This window comes from Pristis pectinata, chromosome 6 (assembly GCF_009764475.1).
Source record: "Pristis pectinata isolate sPriPec2 chromosome 6, sPriPec2.1.pri, whole genome shotgun sequence".
NCBI classification, from domain to species: domain Eukaryota; kingdom Metazoa; phylum Chordata; class Chondrichthyes; order Rhinopristiformes; family Pristidae; genus Pristis; species Pristis pectinata.
This window is the reverse complement of record NC_067410.1, coordinates 103,632,196-103,654,314: the sequence shown is the minus strand read 5'-3', so window position 1 is coordinate 103,654,314 and position 22,119 is coordinate 103,632,196. Positions and strand designations below refer to the sequence as shown.

At 38.5% G+C, this 22,119-nt stretch overlaps 1 protein-coding gene across 1 annotated transcript in view; it reads right to left on the bottom strand.

The window, feature by feature from the left end:
• The window catches only part of LOC127571788 (E3 ubiquitin-protein ligase RNF13-like), a 211,809-nt gene that overhangs the window by 87,753 nt on the left and 101,937 nt on the right, over nucleotides 1-22,119 (bottom strand). Inside the window, 1 exon segment of the mRNA XM_052018493.1 lies at nucleotides 4,975-5,062. Within this exon segment, the coding sequence (XP_051874453.1) occupies nucleotides 4,975-5,062 (88 nt within the window).

Genomic DNA, 22,119 nt, shown 5'->3' with positions numbered 1-22,119 from the left:
ACTTGGACTATCGCACATTCTAAAAACAAATATTTTTCAAACAAGAAATATTTAGCTTTGATTGGTAATTATAATTCAACTTAAAGAAGGTCAAGAAATAGTTGCAATAAAATTATTCCTCCCACACCTGTGAAGACCCAATAAAAATGTTTGCTAATATTTGGAGAAGACAGAAAACTATTTATTCTATTACTCTGATTATTTCCTAGCTAATCTCAGAATAATGGTACAAGCACTGTACAAATATATTATAAAGTCCTTTTTCCTTAGGTGACTCAAAAAAGATTGCTTCTAATTTCAGCACCATATTGCTTACTTTTCTTTTGAAAGCATCAAGGAAGTCTAACTTTCAGGAAATGGACCTCAAAAATTGCAAAATGAAAACCCTGTGCGACCAGACTTCCTGGATCAATAGAGGTTCTACTTGATCTAATGCTTTTAACACAAGGCCTTCCTTACAGAAGAGAATACTTCATCTGTTTCCTAAAATTTCAGAAGCGAATAACACTGAACTCTTCCTTGAGGGTTGGGGAAGGGGCTGTACAAATTATGCAGGGAGAGTTTCAGCACATGAATAGTTGCTCACAGCCTCATTTCCTTGTTGCAAATCGCAAACATCTTTTTCAACTGCATGACAAAAGCTGACTATTGGCACAAACAAGCAATCTCTTAGTTGGCATTAGAGTTGTATATTTATAAAACTAAAAAGACATGCTCAGTAAATATGTTGTACAATCTTTTAATAAAATGAAGAGCTGGCAAACATGCAAATAAAGGTCTAGAGTGTGTTGGTAGCAGTAAGGAAATAGTGATCTAGATTAAATTTTCTCAGATTATTGGAAAATTGAATGAGTAACAAAAATATTAAATTTGTAAAAGAATCTAGAGAAATGCAAATATAATCTGCCATGTCGATGTGGCAAGACAAAAAATATCAGCTTCATGTTGCACTTTTATGAAATCTAGTTAGGAAAAATAAACTAATTTTTTTTCTGTGAAATAAAGCATTACAGAAATAACTTTCAAAGCTCGGTATTACAAATGAGAATATTAAACAACGCAGATTCTTTGAGGGCTTAGCCAGTGGTTCACAGCAAGGTCACCATGAACAATGGGTGGAAAAATCTTGTGAGGTAATGCAATTTAATCTCAGCAGATTGAGCAGAAACAATCTTCAAGGAATGTGAGAGCATAAATCCCTTAGAAACTAGTTTGAGGTGCAAGATGTCCAGTGGTACAATTGTTAAGTTTAAAAACAATCTTGAAAGTCAAGCATGTTTTCAACCTGATTGTTGGAAGCCGAATGACATTTGAATTTATGTTGAGATTAAAGTTTCACCAGGATGCAGTGAAGCAAAACATTCATGCATAAAGTGCAAAATTCTCTGGGCAGAATAAAAAGGGCACTGAGAAAAGGTTTTCTAGTTACTCTTGGGAAAGGATGTTAAACAGCAAAGATAGTCACAATATCCGTAATCACAAATCCTAAATCTAAAGGCATGCAAATCTTTCCAGTTACAACTAGATATTTATTGAATATCTGAAAGTAAACTGAATGAGACTTGAATACTGTGGACACTGCAAAACAAACAGATAATGCACAACTTCATCACTTTAAATAGTTTCTATTTTTATTTTATATTTTCAATTTAAGGGCAATTTTCCTTCATTTTCTGGGATTTTTCTTTAAACTTTTGCAATACCATGGCATCTTCTGGTTTGAATTAACTTGCCATTAGCATGCAATTCACGAAGTCTTAACAATCAAACAAAACAAAAAAAAAATCACAATTTTCTTAGTAGCCAGAATAAGATTCGGGGATACAGTTTGGCCCTGTTTACTTGCGTACAATATTTTTATCGTTGTAGCGCAGCAGCTGGAGATGCGATCCCACAGACCCAGCAACTCGGGTTTAATCCCAATTTTCGGTGACGTCTGTGTGGAATTGCATGCTCTCCTTATGACTGGGTGGATTTCCCCTGGCTACTCTGGTTTCCTCTCATATCCCAAAGAAATGTTGATTGCTAGTTTAATTGGTCAATGTAAATTATTCAGAAGGTTGGTGAGAGAATCAGTGAGGTGTTAGGGGAACGTGAGAGAGAATAGGTTACAGGGAAATATGGGGGGAAAAATGGGATTGATGAGATTGCTTGGAGTACTGGTATTGACATGAAAGGCCAAATGCTCTTCTATATCATGAGAAATAAGAAATGCAAAATTCAGTGTTGGTAATGATTTTATTTTATCACCAATTCCTCAACTTAAACCAAGTACATACTGCAATGAAAATATGTAGTACAGAAGGAAGTGTGTGCAGTGTACACATATGGGACCAGAGTCAGGGGGAGAATGGAGATTGCGGGAATGGTGAAAAGGAGAGCACATGAATGGCATTAAAAAACATAAAGCAGTGAATAGTGGAGGCATAAGCAAACACATTACAATATCTTCCCTCTCCTGGAGAGTCAGCATCTAATACAGGCATCCAAAGTCAACAGATAAGAGACACAGACTCTGAATTCAAAAGGACTAAAGATTACAGGGATAAGCATAACGATCAAATAAGTAAAGCAAAAAGATCATCTTTGTTCTTTTGGAACCAAAGGACAACATATAGGCAATGAAACTGGTCAAACTGATATCCTGGAAATGTCTTAGAGCAGGGAAATCTGGGAGTGATTTTGCATTCTCAAAAATGTTAACTCTTTCCCCACCTCTCAAGAAAAAAAATATAATAGAACTGGGGAAAGTATATGACAATACAAATTAAAAGTTCCTTTAGAAGCAGCACCCTACATGCTTTTTTGTCTGCCATGCCCTTGTATATCAACATGTAGCTTATGAAATGTCACACTAAGTACAATCAGCAAATGTCTTAAATTCAAAATACTGGTCTATGATCTAAAGGATGAAGAAATCTCTCCCTGCTTCACTCCAGAACCTTAAATATTTACACAAAACTAAAGCTGGTAGGAGGTGGGACAATCTGGGATACATGCTACTATTATAGTACAAATATACCAAGAGGCCAGGTACAGCAAAAGATAGGAGGATCAATGAATCCACTGTGCTTTCCCATACAATGTAGCCATACTGACAGAGTCAAATTGTAGGCCTGCAGACTTAGTGGGCTGAAGCTCCCATTTCCATGCTGTATGAGCCTAAGAAACAAAAATTGCCTGTCAAAACCTCTAATAGATATGCAAAAAGGAAAGGACTGTCAAAAGCTGGTATGGGTCTCTTACAGATCCAGACAAAGAAAATTATGAATTGATGGGGGGGGGGGGGAAGCGGGGAAGAGAAATTACAGAGGAATTAAACAGAATAATTTCAAAAGAGTGGAAATGGAGAGCATGTCTCCAGTTGTTGGAGAGTCTAGGACCAGAGGGCACAGCCTCAGAACAGAAGGACATCCCTTTGGAGCAGAGATGAGGAGGAATTTCTGAATCTGTGGAATTCATTGCCACAGACAGCTGTGGAGACCAAGTCATTGGGTATATTTAAAGTGGAGGTTGATAGGTCCTTGATTAGTAAGGGCATCAAAGGTTATGGGGAGAAGGCAGGAGAATGGGGTTGAGAGGGAAAAATAAATCAGCTATGATCGAATGGCAGAGCAGACTCAATGGACCGAATGGCTTAATTTATGGGATGGGTGACAGAGCCTCATAACATTCATATCATTGATGCAGGTTATCCTCTGTGCCCTGCCACCCAGTGCAATATATCCACGTCCGACAACGATACAAAGCTGGGTGGCAGGGCTCCGAAGACAGCGCAGAGCAGAGAGATTTCGGCAGATATAGTGAATAGCAGTGTAAGTGAATGGGTGAAGATATGGCAGATGAAATAAAATGGAAAAGTGTGAGGTTATCCAACTTGGCACAAAAAGTAGAAACATGGAGTATTTTTTCTTGATAGAGAGACTTGGGTTTCCTTGTACATGAATCACTAAATGTTAACATGCAGGTTCAATAGTAATTAGGAAGGCAAACAGCAAGTGCAACAGTCGAAATGATTTGGTCCCAATATATAGAGCATGGTGAAATACTATACACAGCTATGGTCATTCTACACAAAGGATATAATTGTGATGGAGTGAGTGTGATTGATTGATCCTGGGTTGGCAGGTTTATGGTATGAAGAAAGATTAAGCAGATTGATCGTATCTGCTCAAGTTTAAAAGAATGAGAGATGATCTCACAGAAATGTACACGCCTTTTTGCCCAGGGTTTGACAGGATAGCTGCAGGGATGAAATTTCCCTTGCCTGGGGTGTCTAGGATCGATTATCATCGTCTCAAGGGACTGGCCATTCAATATCAACATGAGAAAAAATTACTGCACCATGAATTTATTGAATCATTGGAATTCTCTACTCGAGGGGGCTGTGGGGGTTCAGTCACTGAGTATATTTAAGATAGAGATGGAAAAGTTTTCGGACATTAAGGGAATCAAGGGATATATGATTTGTGCAGGAAAGAAGCGCTGAGGTAAAAGAAAGTCATGATCCTAATGAATGGTGGAACGAGCATAATGGGCAAAATAATCTACTCTTGCTTCTTTTTCATACATCATATTCTATAGTAATTCCACTCCAACTATATTGTGGCCAATATGTACCATGCTTCACTCTTCCCTTATTTCTTACCTTTCTGCTAACAAGGCACTGATTTCTTGTTGATGTACAATTAGGCATGTGATAACTTCAAGAATTCCCTGTAACCTTTGCTGCATTGAGTGTATGGACTGTGTGCTAGCTATCTGACTAACAGCATCCTAGTCGGGTCAATCCTGTTCTCTTTTAGGATTCATCTGTGCACTCCCAGCAGAATTCTCTGCACAGTGATTCGGATCAGATATCCTGACCCTTTTATATTTTCTGTAACTCCACAGTCTGCTACCGCTGTCCCAGCAGAGATCATGGGCTTGAACTCCTTCCACTGTGCATTTAATGACATTTAACAGCTTACTTACCATCATTGGACCCCATACTAATAAGATCATCAGAATCAACATTGTATACAATGGCAGCTTTGTATCCAGCTCGTTGAGCATTCAAAACCTAAGGACGGCAAGAAAAATTACAGGAAGGTTAACCTGCACATCTGAAGAACATCTCTGTCCAATTATTAACTTGAGCTAGATGAAAAAAAATAAACAGCCAACAACATCAGTATTCACTTTCTCACCAAGACAACGTTTATAGTTCAGCACAGCACGGGAACTGATGAAAGTTCCCACTGCACATCTGGTTGATCAATTTCCCCAGTAACTCTAAACTTGAACACTTCACCCTGTAAGCTAGAACTCACAACACATAACATTTGTCAACACTGTGCACTTGAAACTAGAATTTACAACCTTTCCCCATTACTGATCTTTTGGAACACAATATAACATTGTGTTCAGTATTAAAACACATCTGAACAAAATGATAAGTTGCGCCATCTATCTGCCTCCGCTAACCGTACGATTGCCTTTGTTACATTAATGGCCAAACGATCCATTTTGCTTAAATGGAAGGATCCAATACCCCCTACTACTTTTCAATGGTTCTCTCAAACTATATCATGTTTAAACTTGGAAAAAATTAGGAGTGGTACTGTTGATCCTTTGCTTAAATTTGAAGAAGTTTGGAGTCCATTTATTCAATATTTTCACATGATATAGATCCCCTTATAATAACCTTTCAATTTAGAGGAACGGAGTTGACAACATAATATTGCTCTGTTTCTATTGAGAGATTTTAGTCCAGTTTTTTTTTCTGTTTTTTAAAAATTTTTTTTTCCTTAGCTTAGTTTGGTTTGATATATTGTTTATAATTTTTCTTATTGTTTTGGGGATTTTTTTTTCTTTCTTTTATATTTTATAATAAATCTTTTTATATTATATTCATTCACTAACAGATCGTTGGATCTACAGATTTTCTTTTATACTTTATTGTTCTTTATGATTATCCATGTCATGATTGTTCTCCTGAACTCTTTGTATTACATGTATAAACATTAATCTGTATTAACTTGAAAACTAATAAAAAGATTGAAAAAGAAAGATAAGTTGCTCAAAAGGGCACGTGTGCATCCTGAATTGAGATCCAAAGTGGCTAAATGTGCCCCTCTACCCCAAAGAGCTACAGTCAAAATACTGTTAAATCCTCTGATGAGGATACTTTAGACTTCCAGAAATTATTCAGTTTTTTTTTTGTTATTGGTCTTCCTTTTTGAGGTTAATGGTTCTGTGTCAGGCATATGCCTGCTTGATAGAGTGCAGCATGTAGAGGCAGTAATCAATAATGAAAATGGAACCCAGTATGTACCCATGTAGAGGCCTCCCCCACCCAATCCACAAGGATATCAGTATTATTATTATTATTATTCCTTTACTCTAACCAAAATCAGGAACACAGCAAAAATAAGCAGCTAAACCATCATTTTTGGCACATTAAAAAAGAAAACTGTCACATTAAAGATTGATTTTTTTTATCTTCAATAAAAATGACCTTCATTCACACAACATGATCACCACTATATTTATTTCAGTCAACGTAATATTTTACTCAGCAGCATTAAAGTAATTGCTCAGCTCTACCCTGATACCACGGCTGTTAACTCTAGGTTTGAAAGTTTGAAATGTGACACTCTGACCACAAGGCACCTGACTATGATGCCTGATCACATGCATCTTACCATGTATCTGCTTACATGATCTGCACAACCATTTTGACTTTTACCTTATAAAGATTGGGTCCCTTGTGTAGTTTAGCATTTGTTTGTTTTGTGACAGCAGCAACTGTACTCCTATCAAGAATCACGAGGCTGCCGTAATCAGAGGAAGGAAAAAAGAAACGGAACCACTCATTTAGGAACCACCTCCACTGATATCAAATGCCGAAAGCTGCAATTGCCAGTTTTCCCAAGTGCAAGCCGCCAATCTTGGGCAACATCATTGAGCCTGAGTCTTCTTGCAGAGCACCTTAGTTCACATATTGAGGTCACGCTATATCAGACAGTAAAGTACCGAATGTTCCAGCTTAGGGAAGGAACACCTAAATGTGGGTACCTCTGACATTGAGAGAGGGTTGGGGACCCCAAAATATACTTGGGACTTTTAAACAGTTGCAAAAATAAAACTGTAGTCACCTTTCTTTTCCAGTCATTCTCCAATACGTTTATTTTGTGAAGTATGGTTACAGACAAAAAAACCCAAACGAGAAAACTGAAGTGTCGTTTTAAACTGCTCTGTCAATTGTTGAAATGCACGAGGCCATGAGAATTCATTTACTTTTGATAAAATCATTGTTCTTTACTCTTAGTCCTTCTGAGATTACATGAGGATAACAAAACCCAGCATGGGAAGAAAGGTCATCTGCTCCCAGGTCTCTGTCAACATAGTTTAGTCAGGAACTATGCAGAGGTTTTGGACACTTCAATCATATTTTTTCTATCCCATGGCAAAACAGTCTCAAGCAAAGCTCTTTGACTCCACCATCTTCCTTTTTTGACTAATAAAGGAGCAAAATGACAGAAAATCTCAAACCAGGCAAGCTTGCCACCTCCACATCACAGTAAAACCAGTCCGCAGTAACAGTGCCATTTCCAGTGCATTCTCCTATCACTCTGACTGATGGCCAAAGTATAGCGATTTGCTGCAGCAATGAGATCCAGATGAGAAAACATTAATTAAAACATGAAGTAAAAAATACTACTGAAAATGCAAATTATATTCCTTGAGAGGTTTATTAATGAAACTACGCTAGATTAGACACAATTACCTGCATTTATAGCTACATAAACACAAAACAAAATGATAACATAAAAATTCTAGAAAAACAGCAGGTCAGGCAGCATCTGTGGAGAGAGAAACAATTAATGGTTCAGGTCAAAGGCCCTTCATTGGAACATCAGACTCATCTGACCTGCTGAGTCTTTCCAGCATTTTATGTTTTTATTTCAGATTTCCATTCTGTACAGCCTTTTATTTTCAAAGCAAAATGATAGCTGATTAAAAGGTAGATTCACACAACACATCTCAACTTTCAACCCTGCACAATGATTGAAGGCAGCAGGTTTTCTCGTGACCTCAGCTCTCTTAGCACAAACTAAAATTCCAGACACCCATAAAACTTCATTGGTATGATGGTGGTAAATCAACCCATTTTCTGGGCAGAAAAAGCATCAATCTGGGATTTCAAGAGTAGTTGCTCTAAAGGTTCAATTATACAGCTACAAGCATTCAGACAGCAAGGGAGTGCAAAGGCAAAACAATGAAAAGGGGTCTTAATGCCGAAAAGCACGATCAACTTATTTTGCTTGCTTCCTTTTCAAGTCAATTATTTGATAATTGCCAAGGGCTACAAAGCTCTCATAAAACTCATTCTGGGGTGGAAAAGAGAAATTCACTTTACCCATGAGACATTCCTTCAACGATCGAAATGTAGAGTTCAAGGAAGGAAAATTTAGAACAATGGTAAATACACATGGCTAATGTTTTAGCTGCTGATTTCCTGCTTAACAATTAGGAAACTCTGCGATTACCACATTAACAATCACCTGCACTATTCCTCCAAGGTTTCCACTGAAGATCGTTTCCAAGATTCCAACACATCTCGTTTGTGAACTGTTTAAAATGTACAGCATAGAAAGAGGCAATTAGGCCCAAACCATCCTGACTGCGTTTCTGCTCTCCACATATTTCCTTCTACCTCCAATCATCTAACTTTCTATTCTTTACTATTCTTTCTATTGTTTTCATCTAGCTCCCCCCAAATACGAGGTGACACTCCCTTCAACCATTCCACGTGGTAGCAAGTTCTACATTTAAAACTTCTGTGTAAAGACCATCCTCTGAAATCCCGATTGGACTTATACTTCTGGTCCTAGTCTTTCTCACAAGTGGAAGCAGCTTTACATTTACCGTATAAAACTTTAATTTTCAAGACCTTTGTCAGTTCGCCCCTCATTTCTTCCATTATGAAGAAGCCCAACCCATTGCATCTTGTATTTTGAACAATGTTCCTAATATTGAGTATTAAAAATATTGAGTATATTAAACGTAGAGTACTGGGGCAGTACAGAGAAACTTGTTATATTAATTTTTAATACCAAATAAACAAACAAAATCAAGTTGAGGATCCAGGGTTTGAAAACAGTAGGATTGAGTCAACCTCTTGCCTTGGCCCTAAAATACTTGAGTTACAACTCCAGGTTTGTCGGCTTAATCATGTAAACCTTCATTGCATAGATCCAAACAACTAATTCTCCACTACAAATTTCTGATGGGGGATTTAGCCTGATATTGATGTACGTACTTCAAACGTTGATATCTATTGATTTTATACTTCAGACTTCCAGTATTCCAAGATGTCATTTCACCTCTTCATCTGGGAGCTGATATTTCCATAATGTATGAAGGACAAAGGAATACTATATTCCAGTCAGTGGTTGACCATTTCGCTAGCAGTGTCCTTAATACCTTTCAATCGTATTCTTAATCAAATAGTTATTAAATATTTTCTAAATTAATCTATTGACAGTATTAACTCTTTGTTGCACTGATGCACTGTTTGTTGCACTGGGAAATAAAATCCTGCAGCTTATCCCTGACTTCTACATTCTAGTGCACAGCTGTGGAAGTCAGCACTGGACAGAGAGGAGATTCCCTGCAGTTCGCTGTGGATCTGCCGGCAAGAGGCAAGCATGACCTGGCCCGGTGTGGACCCTTTCTAGCTTGCTAGTCACATACATAAGTTACTACACAAAGTAAGTTAGTTGACTTTAAAACACATGGAAGTTTCCAAGGTCATGAAAAATGCTAAATAATTGCAAACTCTATTTTCAGTAAGTCCCATCTGTCATAACAAAGTAGTACCCAACATTGTATGTAATCTGGAGTTGCCAGTGTCAGAAGTACTACTTCCACTAGGAATCAAATCACATCACCTGGCACCACTTAGTTTGGGAAAGTGAACAATGTGAAAGAAGAAACGTCTCAGAAGATCATGAATTGCAGTGAGATATTGAAAGGTTTTTAGGAAAATTGCCAAAGCTTGGTAAAGGTCTGTTGATTTTAAGTTCTAAGATTTTTGCATAAAATGTTGTAGATGAAATCCAGAAAGGAGCTGACACTTTGAGAGTTTGGATTCTGATTAAGTGCTTTCACACTTATAAACCTGCCGACAAAATGCTTTCAGCTATGAGAAATTAAAAGGAAACCCAATATAGAGCTGTAGTTATTTTAGTTTTAACAATATACTGGCAACAGCTACAAAGGAATATTGAGCACAAACAAAGAAAAAGAAATTGAGTGATTCCACCTCAGAATAGAATGCTTAGTTATGGTGTTGAACAATTAGTAGAGTGGGACTGGTTACTACATCTATTATTCATCAAAGTCAGTCAGCAGCATTATTCAAGACTTTTCTATAAAGGGTGGTGCAGTCTTAAGAAACCAAATTAGTTCAGAAACACAAAGGCAAAACATACAAAAAAAACCTGATGCAGTCAATCTAGATAGATGAGCAATGAGAGAGGGGAATAGAACGTTATGTTAAAAGAGTTGGGTCACCACTTTAGAGCATTAGAGCCATTAACATGATACTGTTAAATGTTCTATAGTCTTATAACTTAAAAATTTGATTCCTACCATCAATTTAGTTGCTCTTTGCTGTCTTCTGGCAAATACCTGGGTCAGAAGACCCACTATGCCATAGGTGGGATCTGACCAGTGCCATTTGTATACTGGCCGAGTTTTCTTTCCTACTCATAATAAGGCTGCCTTTGCTGAGAGGTGGCTCCAGATATACGGGAAGTGGTCCAGGCTTTCCATGCACCTTTATTACCTTGGGCAGTGTTCTGTAGCAGGGGTAGGTTGGCAATGACCTTTTAGGGTTTCATTTTTTAAAATGTCGTAATGACATTCATCCAGCATAATCCAGCAAGGGGCTTGCTTTTAAGTCTAGATTTTCTAAAACAAAAAATCAACTTTATCAAAGTGTAGCTTTGGAAATCGCTTTGTATTAAAATGGACCTGTTCTAATTGTGTTCTTTCTTGTAAAAATTGTGTATAATTTATGCTTATGTTTTTTTTTGTGAACGCTGCTTATATGATACTATGTGCCTGTGATGCTGCTGCAAGTAAGTTTTTCATTGCACCTGTGCATATGACAATAAACTCGACTTTGACTTTAGTTAATGATAAATTAAATTCAATCTGCAAACATGGGCTTGCTTCTTAAGTCTAGATTTTCTTAAAAAACTTTATCTAAGTGTAGCTTTGGAAATCAGATATCCTTATCTGAATGACCAGTTCATGAGGCTCGTCAGTTTAATCCTGGGAAACTTTTGCCTAAAAGCTGGAGCAGCTTTTGACACATTTCAGAAGACGGTTGAAAGCCAAAGAATGGAGAACATTGTTTGAATGAATTATTTAAGCGGCCATCCACCACCCTATCTGCTTTATCAATTTAGGAATGGGATGAGTTTCAGGAAGAAATGGCAGGGCAAAGCTGTACATTTAATTATGTTTTCTAAGAAGCTGCAGAGCAGCAGACTGCATTCCTAACATTCCAGCAGACCACACAAGCCTGCAATCTGTCTTACTTTGTGGCCACCATCCAATTTCCACAGATCAATGCACATTATCGCAATCAGAGTTTGAGAAACTCCAGGAATCACAGTGGTTTGATAGATCAATGCATTGTGCCAGGGAATGATGAAGTACAAGCGACTTAACCACAAATTCCTCATTAGAGTAGTCTTGGTCCCAATCAATGAATAGGTCTCTTTTGGGAAGAGAACACCACAAGGAAATAGCAGGGAGTATGCCTGTCAGCCCCTCAAGCCTGCAATGCCGTTCAAAATGATCATGGCTGCTCTGCCCCAGGCCTCATCTGCTCTTCTGTGCCCTCAGTTCCCTGATCTTTCAACAATTTATCCACTTCAAATACCCTCGACGATCTAGCCTCCAAGAGAAGCACTCAATTCTACAAGTAACTCAGCAACCGTAAGGTTTAATTTGGCCAGTTTCAGAGTGTTATGGACACGGTTTTACAACAAAGGAAAATGATGCAATCACATGAAAAGAGAGAGAATTATTTGAAAGAAACTGGAGGGCAAAAGAGGGAAAAATACAAATTAAAATTACATTTTTGACATTAATCTGCAGCAACATTGAAAATGTATTTGTGTGGGAAATCCCCGATGTAAAATGGACATGTGTCAAAACCTCTATTTCTTTGCTAGTGGCACTTTACTGAAGATCACCAAAATGAATTCATCTTGGTTACACGGGACTGCTAATACTTCAAAAGTTTTAAAACCTGAACAAATCAGGTTTTAATAAATCAATTTAAAATGTATACATAAACCTGTGGTCCCACTTAGTGCAAGTTGGGTGATGGTGTGAAATGTCACCACGTGGAATCGATATTGTTCAACAAACCTTCTCTACTTTCATCCAGGGTTGGCAGCATTCCAGTACTGTTGTGGAATATCGAGAAATTAATCTTCTCTATATTACTGCAGGTGACAGGACAAATATCATAATGGCATTCACCAGACTTGAATATTAGTTCAAAAAAAAGTACTGGAATTGGGAAGGAGATGTCCATCTGGGTGGGAAGCTGTAGATGGGAGATCATGTGATGAAACCTCCAGAAATGCATCCAACTAGAGTTGGCAACTCTACTTTCACTCCAAACCAAAGGTTTCATTTTGTAAATGAATAACGTCCTCAAAACATGATGCAGGTGACCTCCATGTTGTGGCCATTTTGGTAACAAACAAATTCGCCCTTACAGAATTCACAATCACTACACAAAAATTTGAGACACAGAATAAAATTTGCTCTCACAGAATTTATGTGAAAAAAGTAAACAAATAAACAATTTTTTTTCAACTGTTTCTTGACGCATGCACAGATGATGCAGCTTCACGTTACGGAGGATCAGGATACAGACTGTTTGCTAAGAACATAACCCCCTCCCACCAATGACGAGGGCGTTCTCTGCACTGTGTTGTAGAGTAGAAAGTGATTAAACCATTTGATGGGAACTAATTCATTAAAAACAATATTAAAATCAGACCCCCGGCAAAAAAAAAGCTGTAAATGAGACAACATTCATATCCCATTCTACATTCACTGGTATTTCTTGGATGTTTTTAATTGCTTTGAGGAGAACAGTGTTTCAGTACTATATTAAAAAAAATTCATCCACCTTTATGATTCAATTATTAATTTACATGATCAGAGACAACAAAAAGGATTTCACTTTGGACCACGAAAATTTTTGACTTGTTAATCTAAAAGTTCAAATCAGGCTAGCAAGATGAGAAGAGTAAAATAAGCTCTGGAAATACACAAAAGAAACTGCGGTATTTTAATAATCAAGACAAATGATGTCTGAGTGGATTTCGCCCCCAATTTCATCAGCCGTGCCTCATCAACATGCCTTGATCTTCTTGAAGCAACATTTCCCAGGATAAAAGTGAAGCATTTCAACTGCATGCAACTTGACTTCAGTCACGAGCCTTCACCAGCGATATTCAAACGGCAGCAGCACAATAGCTATATTAAATTATTTTACTGAACTTGCAAATCAGGCAGAGAACAATAGTATTAAGTATGAGCTCAAATCCCTCTACCGTGGTTTAAGAATGTGAATGATTTAAAAGGCCTAGAAATCAAAAGCTGGCAACTCTAAAAGTGACAAATTACCAAAACAAAAAACAACTTGCTCAGTAACATCCTATAAGAAAGGAAACCAGATGTTCTTTTTATTTTTGACCATATAAAATATCACAAACGCTACAAGAGTTTACAGTCGAGAAACAGGCCATTTAGCCCAACAGACACAAACTGCTAGACGAATTCAGCAGGTCAGGCAGCATCTATGGAGGGAAATAAACAGTCAATGTTTTGGGTCAATACCCTTCATCAGGACACAAACTATTTATTTCCCTCCATAGATGCTGCCTGACCTGCTGAGTTCCTCCAGCACTTTATGTGTTGCTCCAGATTCCAACATCTGCAGAATCTCTTGTGTCTCCATTTAACCCAACCAGCTTATGCTGATGTTTATGGCTCTAATGAACCCCCTCCCACCCCATGTCATCTAATTACCTCAGGAAAACCTCCTTGGGTGAGGGTCTTCAACCTACAACCATCTGACTTGGTGTGTTACCACTGGTCCATAGCTGACAGCTTAAGATTTATATCCACTGCTAAACCTACTGTGGAATCACATACTTCCGCTGTGATCCACAATAATATCATTCAGAAAGAATTGTCCAAGAAATAATTCTCCAGAAAAACTTCCTCCTATATTTTCCAGAACTGTATACTCTTGCATTTATCTTATTCTAATCAATCCGTAAATATGCCTTCCCCATTGGTAAAATATTAAACAGAAAAGAACCAAGCCACATTCAAGCAACCACATGCTACATAAATTTGCTCAAATTATGCATTATGACAGCGAGTTACTTTTGAAAGTAGAATAAGTCATTTAAATTCTGGAAGTCTTGGCAATTGTGCTTTGGGGTTACTTAATGAATTTCAGTTATTCACAAAGATGGCTTTAATTGAATCAAGGTTTAAAAGCTCAGCAAGCTACTGCAGATAGGGACTAGAAAGTGAAAAATGAACATCAAAAATGTTACAAGATACACCACCACATAATTTGGAACCTGCTTCTTTCTAGTTGCCTGTTCAAAATATGCTCGATCTAAAAACTAGATCTAATGATACAATGCTCTACTGCCTGTTGAATCTGGAAGATATTTCCTTTGGAGTTACACAGTAGCTTCTCAGTCTTAGACAGCAGTTGAAGTTCAGAGTAATTGCTTCCACTCCGGTTATGGTTCTGAGTTGCTTGCAAAAGTACTGCATCCACTGACTCTGCCACAGACAATGTTTGATGGGGTGGACAGTATGGGTAGTACACCATTTTCACTGGGCTTACACATGCTTCCAAAGAGACTCAAGGTTCTCCGAGCCTTCCCAGATGCTCCTCCTCCATTTTGTTCAAGAATCTCCGACCTGTACAAGTTAGGAAGTTTGACAACATCCTTGAAGCATTTACTCTGAGATCCTGGTAACCTCCTGCTGAGATGAAGCTGACCAGAGTCTCTATTTAAGTTACTACAATAACCAAAATAACTATAAGTACTTCCTACTTATTGCAAACACCATGATGAATTTACCAAGTGGCAAGGAGCTATGAAAATTCTAAATACAAAAGTTGAAGTGTCCAGAGTGAAAGTTGCATGAAACATACAACAACAACAAATACTCCACTCTGCGGGACAGCATCTCAGCACAAGGCTATTTAGAACTGAGATGAAGCAATATTTAATTAGTTGAGTGTCTTCAGAATTCTGCACCCTATAGGGCTGCTGTTGCTCAGTCCACAAGTATCCACCGCAATAGAGATTATTTTTGGAGGATAAGGGGATCGATCAGGAAAAATAGACGAGGCACTGACCATAATGTGATAGAATCTTTGTACAAAGTTCACCTACTATGCCAATGGATTTGGAGGATTTTGTACAGACAAGGTTGGTGGGATTCCTCTAGTGCTTTGAGGCACCTACTTTAGGTTGTCTATGTCTCTAAACAGTACAAATATTACTACTGCTTAGGAGACAAACAGCTCAGTGAGGTTTTGGCTTCAAACATTTTTTTGCCTCCAAGGCCATACTGGCCTGCTGAAGGTATTAATGAATTTCATCACTGTGTGGTGAAGGCAAGTCAGCAAGGGAACTTACTGCAAATTCTATATTCTCATATGCTAATGAGAAAGAATCAGTCATCTGCAAACTGTGCATGAGTAATGGTGATTAGTGTGATCTTAGTGGAGATGAAGGTTGAATAGAGCACAACAGAGTCATAGAGCACAAAAAAAAGACCTTCGGCACCCCCGAGTGCATGCCGATGATCAAGTATCTGTCTAACCTAATCCCAATTTTTTTTTAAAATTCTCCCCACATTCCTATCCCCTCTCCCCAGATTCTATCACTCACCTACACAAGGCACAATTTACAGTGGCAAATTAATCAACCAACCTGGACGTCCTTGGAATATGGGAGGAAGAGCACCCAGAAGGAACCCACATGGTCATAGGGAGAACGTGAAAACTCCATACAGACAGCACTCTAAAACCTGGGTCACTGGAGCAGTGTAGCCCTACTAGCTGTACCACTGCACCGCCAATAGCTCCACTCCAGCAGAAAGCTTGCTGGAGATGAGAAGAAAACAGCCAAGTTACACGAAAATAATTCACATTGATACAATAGAGAATACCATTCTGCAGCTTGGACTAACCAATGCAGGTACAGTAATTGGTGATTTATCTTTCATTTACACTTACACTGTCAGAAATGGAAGGTTATTTTTCTTCAAGTTGACAATACAGAATGAAAAAACATGAGAAGCAGCAATGCAAGAGTGAATCAATATTAGAATACTAAAGCATTGTTCCTTCAAGAGAAAATTTATTGTGTGCATTTGTATGATTGTGTTGCTGAGACAGACTTAAAGAACTATATTAAAAATGGAGTGGGGGGAAATATTAAATGGAGAAACTGGGTTTCAGTGAAAATCTAGGAATTATTTATGAAGTGTATTTACAAAGCATGAAAAATTTCTCTTGTTGCATAAAAAAAAGTGGTGCATAAACTAGTAGGAAAAAGAAAAATCACTTGATGTCTTTATACTATGGACCCAATTTCTCTGAACAATTGCAATGAATCATTCAGAAACCAAAAGAGATCTTTGCCTTCAAAGGAATGAAATTGAGGTTGATTGCTCTTTCCAAGAGCAAGGCACACACAGTACGTTAATGGGAGATTCAGCAGAAAAGCATTCCCTCTTCAAAAATCAATGCATTAGGAAACAGAATAACAATAACAATTTTTGATGCTGATGTAATATTTTGTTCCTATTTCTTGGGGTCAAAGTACCTCTCGTCAGTTAAAATTATGGAGAGGAACAGTGGCTCAGCTGGTAGAACTACTACCTCAAAGCTCCAGCAACTGCAGGTTCAATCTTCACCCCCGGGTGTTGTCGGGATGGAATTTCCACAATTCTCACTGTGATTGCATGGGCTCCCTCTGGGTGCTCTGATTTTCTACCGCATCTCGAAGACGTGCTGGTCCCTAGGTTAATGTGTCACTGTAGAATGTCCCAAGTATGAAGGTGAATGGTAGAATCTGGGGGGAGTAGATGCGGAATGTGGAGAGAACAAAAATGGGATTAGTAGAAATGGGTGCTTGCTGTTCAACGTGGACTTGGTGGACTAGAGGGCCTGTTTCTGCACTGTATAGCTCTATACCATTTCAGCAAGCTGTTAAGAATGTGGAAAATAGACACAGCGATGTAAAATACTATAATATTTCGGGCAACACCCTTCATCAGAATAGTTCCTCTCCTTGCAGATGCTTTGCCTGATTGCGGAGTTTCCAGAAATTTTTGTTGTTTCAGATTTCCAGCATCAGCAACAGTCATTTACTTTAGTCCATTTGGTCAAAATTTATTCCTGCTTGTTTCTGCAGAACAATGGTAGCTCATTGCTCAGGCAGCACAACACCCAAGCACTATGTCCAAAGTAAGTTCTGCAATATTCATTTGGAGAAAGGAACACCTGCTACATGCTTTTGTTCCTGAGCATTTTGTATAGATCAGTAGTCTAACTCACAGAAAAAGGGACAATTCAACAAGTTAAAACAATACACAAATTGGTGAAGGGTCTTGGCCCAAAACATCAACTGTTTATTTCAGGATGCTGCCTGACCTGCTGAGTTCCTCCAGCACTTTTTGTGTATTGCTCCAGATACATCCAGCGTCTGCAGAATTTCTTGTGTCTCTGAACAAATTAAAACATTTCACGTAGTTTGTATCCTAGAAGTCCTTTTAGAAATAGAGGTGACAGCAAGTCTGATAGGCTCTGAATTTTTCAAAGATATTTTACCAGAAGCTTCCAAGACTGAGGTTTTATTTTCTGACCATGTCCAATGTAATCTGAGGCCATTAGATGAATCAAAGGGTCCAGTGTTAGCACATAGCCAAATAAAATATTTCAGAATCAGAATTTTTAGGATCGACGTTAAATATTAGTACATTGGAGACTGCACCATACACCTTAATATTCTGGAATATTAAAATTTTAGACATCTTTATATTGTATAAATTAAATATTGCATTACTGATTTATTTGTCAAATTCATTTGTTTTTTTTAACTGCTTGAACCCCTTGTTTATAAATTCAACCTGAATTACCCAGGTTAAAAGTTTGATATTTGTACTTTATCTTTGACCGGCTGGCAACCAATAGCACTAAAGAAGAGGTTAAAGACTAATGATCCAACCTGCAAAAGAACTATTCCTTTTCATGTCAAAGTGAATAATGAACACTTCAAGTCCATAGTTGAGAAATTATATAAACTGTTCTTGTTATTCTGGCAAGTCAAAGTTTAGAGCACTGGGATAGAAACTGAATGCCATCAGTTTATTGTTGGCAGTTCCTAGAATCAATTCTTTCCTACCGGCTCAACTTTACTCTCACAAACTATGATTTCAGATTGTATTCTGCATCTCAATTCAATAGGTCTTTTCCACAAGTACAAAGAACAAGTACTTTAGGATGTCTTGGGAGGATTTCTGGGGAGGTTTCTGGTTGGCAACTGAGCATGATGACTTTCATACACATATGAATTTTACAGTAAAGGTTACTGAACAGCCATCAGGAGTACAGCCTGTGGTTGATTTTTGTTTCCATTCCATAAACCCAACAAGGTTAACAGTCTTTCTCAACTATATTTGATGAGCTGCAGAGCAGAATTTCAAACTAAAGGTCTTGCTGAGAACTAATGAAATACAATTTTAAAAGGCAAAATCTTAGTGCTGTAAGATGATAAGCACATGGAGGTTGACAGAGTCTGCAAGCAAATATAATACAAATTTCAGAAATGTACAATCTGAAATGTTACTTGTTTAGGGCCTTTTAAATGCACAGTGGATACTGTTTAGGGAGATGAGGATACCTATTGTGCACAGCTTTTTCCCATTGACTTTAGCAAACTAAGGCCCATAAATTATGAGAATAACAGCTTATTGAAGGTTCTCTTAATTTACTTGCAAATTGCAGTTTTATAGGATATTAACAAATGTAGAGTTAGATGTTATTCTCTGACCAATTATTTCTGCTCAATGACATTAACTCAGTTTCTCTCTGCACAGATGCTGCCTGTCCTGCTGAGCATTTCCAGCACTTTGTTTCTATTTGCAACTATATGCAGCTGTCAGAATTACACCACTCTACCATTCGCCAAAACCACATTCCTCTATTTATCTCACTACCATCATGCATCAAATGTCATTAAATTGTCTACTTGCATCCCAGGTACAAACTGTACTCGTTGGAAATTTTTAGGTAGGCTTTTAAAAAGCATGAGCATCTTTTGATATATTATGACTGCCAATTAATTGTGGAATTCATTTCAACAGTCTTGGACTTGAAAAATAGCATTAATTTTTATTACTTTTGTTCTCTCTCGCAATCTATTCTTCTGTGTAATTTCCTCCATATCTGATTTAGCTTTAAATTCACCCTCCCTATCGATCATCCTCATTTCCCTTGCTATGCTGTTAGTACCGTGCATCTTCAGCAAGTCTGTATAAAAATATTTTGACCATCTAATGCACAGCATATGCCATTAGTTGTCCTGCTACAGAAAAATATAACCTGATATTTTATAAAAGAAAATACAAGTTTTGTGTCACAGCTTCCAACGTTATACTAGTTGTGGACTACAGTGACCTTAACCAGTCTCAACTACACCCTATAACAACTAGCCGCATGACTAATCTTATGCACGGATAGTTTTTGTTTGCAATGTTTGACAACCGATATTAACTAAATGTTGCAGCACCTGCTAATTCTTACAAAAGGTAAATACTTTAAACTCTTCAAATACTCTTCTGGTAAGTCCCCTTTATAAAACATTCAGACTTCAAAAGCAAACGCATCTTCGCCACATAGACTTCTACTCCAAAGCTTTGCTCCAATGCCAAATTTAGGCACACCAAAAATTGGCAAAATTGGGACTTCTCACTTTACTTGTGTTTTTTCTCCCTCCAATTAGCAAAGAATGTGACTTGCACATTCACAGAAGGCAGAAGTTACCTTAGCTAGCAGCTAATGTCTTAGTTGCACACATCCCACTGAGAAGCAGGGCAGTACCTTTGAGGTGATCTCATTGTCAAAAGGAAGCAGTGTGGGGAGGAGGATAGAGGGCAAGAGGGAAAAAAAGAGGCAGGAGAAGGGTATAACAATCACTGACAAAGGGCCTCTGTTGTGAAACAGAGTCGAGGTGTCAGAGGACAAGGACTCTGAACACAGTCTTAGAGATAAACGATTTATTTACAAAGACAAATGCAGGGAAAAGATAACGGGAACAACACACGCGCACAGTTGATAGCAAGCGTGGGAGAATCACAACAGGGGTAAAATACACACATGCACACACAACAAACTGGGTACATACAATCAAGGAAAAACAATACGATACCCGCCACCCCCTGACGCAGTGCAGGCACAGCTCTATGCTACCAGGGATACTAACTAATTTTTCCAGTGCCGTTCCACGGTTCTTCGGCCTGGGATTAAGCAGATGCTCCTAACCCTTATTAAACAGTGCGCACCTTTCCAATGGGGGATCCCTCGGAGACAAATGAGACAGAGCCAAGCACATATGGCACTCTTTATAGTGCTGGAGGGCCGGTGGATGGGGTCCAGCCCAGGTAATTTAAAAAGTCCAATGGCCCGGTGCCAGCAAGGACTAATCGATTACAAAGGCCAATGGTCAGGTGTGCACTGATGAGTGGGGTGGGGCCAAACCTTGATTGGCAGTGGTGTGTCTTCCGACCAGGTAGGGGCAGTGCTGTCACGTGACAGCCACGACCCTCCACAATACAGCCTCCCACCCCACAAATAAAGTGGCTTGCCAATTACAGATGACTGGGGTGTGGGGAGGGTTGGGAGTGGGTAGACAGCAATGTCACAAAGGTCTCTAGATCACCCTAACACATGAAATAAGCCAGAATAAGTCAGACCCCATGCCAAGGGCATCCCCAAGCTACCACAAGCAGTGTCAACACCTGAGCCATATCCGACACCCTAATGTATCAGCGCACAGATGCTTTGAGCTATGTTCGTAACCACCCAACAATAAGGCAATTTGGAATGGGATTAAACCGAGCTCAGTGCAACATGTCCTGAAGGCAACAAAAGTAGCTGCAACTTTGATCATGGGAACCTGCTGACTCAGCATAAATGAGATGATGATTGGGGATGGTGGCTGGAGTAGGAACAGGTAAAACCCATGTCCAAGCAGGGAGACCAAATCTGCACAATGCACTCAATGTTCTATTGAGAATTAATAAAGGCTAAAAGGTTGCAATCTTTTCACCCAATTTTTCCAAGTAATGGGTGTCACAATGACTATGTTATTATGTGCAGGAAATGACACCTGCACTGAGTGAATCACAACAGGGAATAGTTTGTACAATTTTCTGATGAGCAGGACTTGAGGAAATCGGCACAAACAGTGCAAAATACACACCATAATCACTTTTGTTGTATGTATAATAAAAACAAATAAGTACTTCAAAAGCAAGGCTTCAGCTATCTCATTTTTTGTACATGTTGCTGTTGCATGAGCCATCTTCTCCCATTTCATTCAGCTGAATTGCATAATCTCTCTCTTCTCCATGTTCTGAAGACACAAAGCCAGTGGGCTCACTCAGCATTTTCCTGTGAACCAAGCTACAGCCACTCTTGTTGTCTTTGGGACAAGTTGTGCTGAACTTCATTTAATCCCACTGAGTCCTGATGAAGGGTCTCGAACTGAAACGTCGACTGTTTATTTCCCTCCATAGACGCTGCCTGACCTGCTGAGTTCCTCCAGCATTGTGTGTTTCAAGCTGCCTTCAGTGCACTAACTGCTGATATCTTTCTTGTGTGTGTCCGGCAGAGATGGACCAAGTTGGTATAAAGATTTCCAGAGAGGGAAGCATTTCACGTTAAGCCGATTAAAAAAAAAATCACCAAAACAAAATTCCACT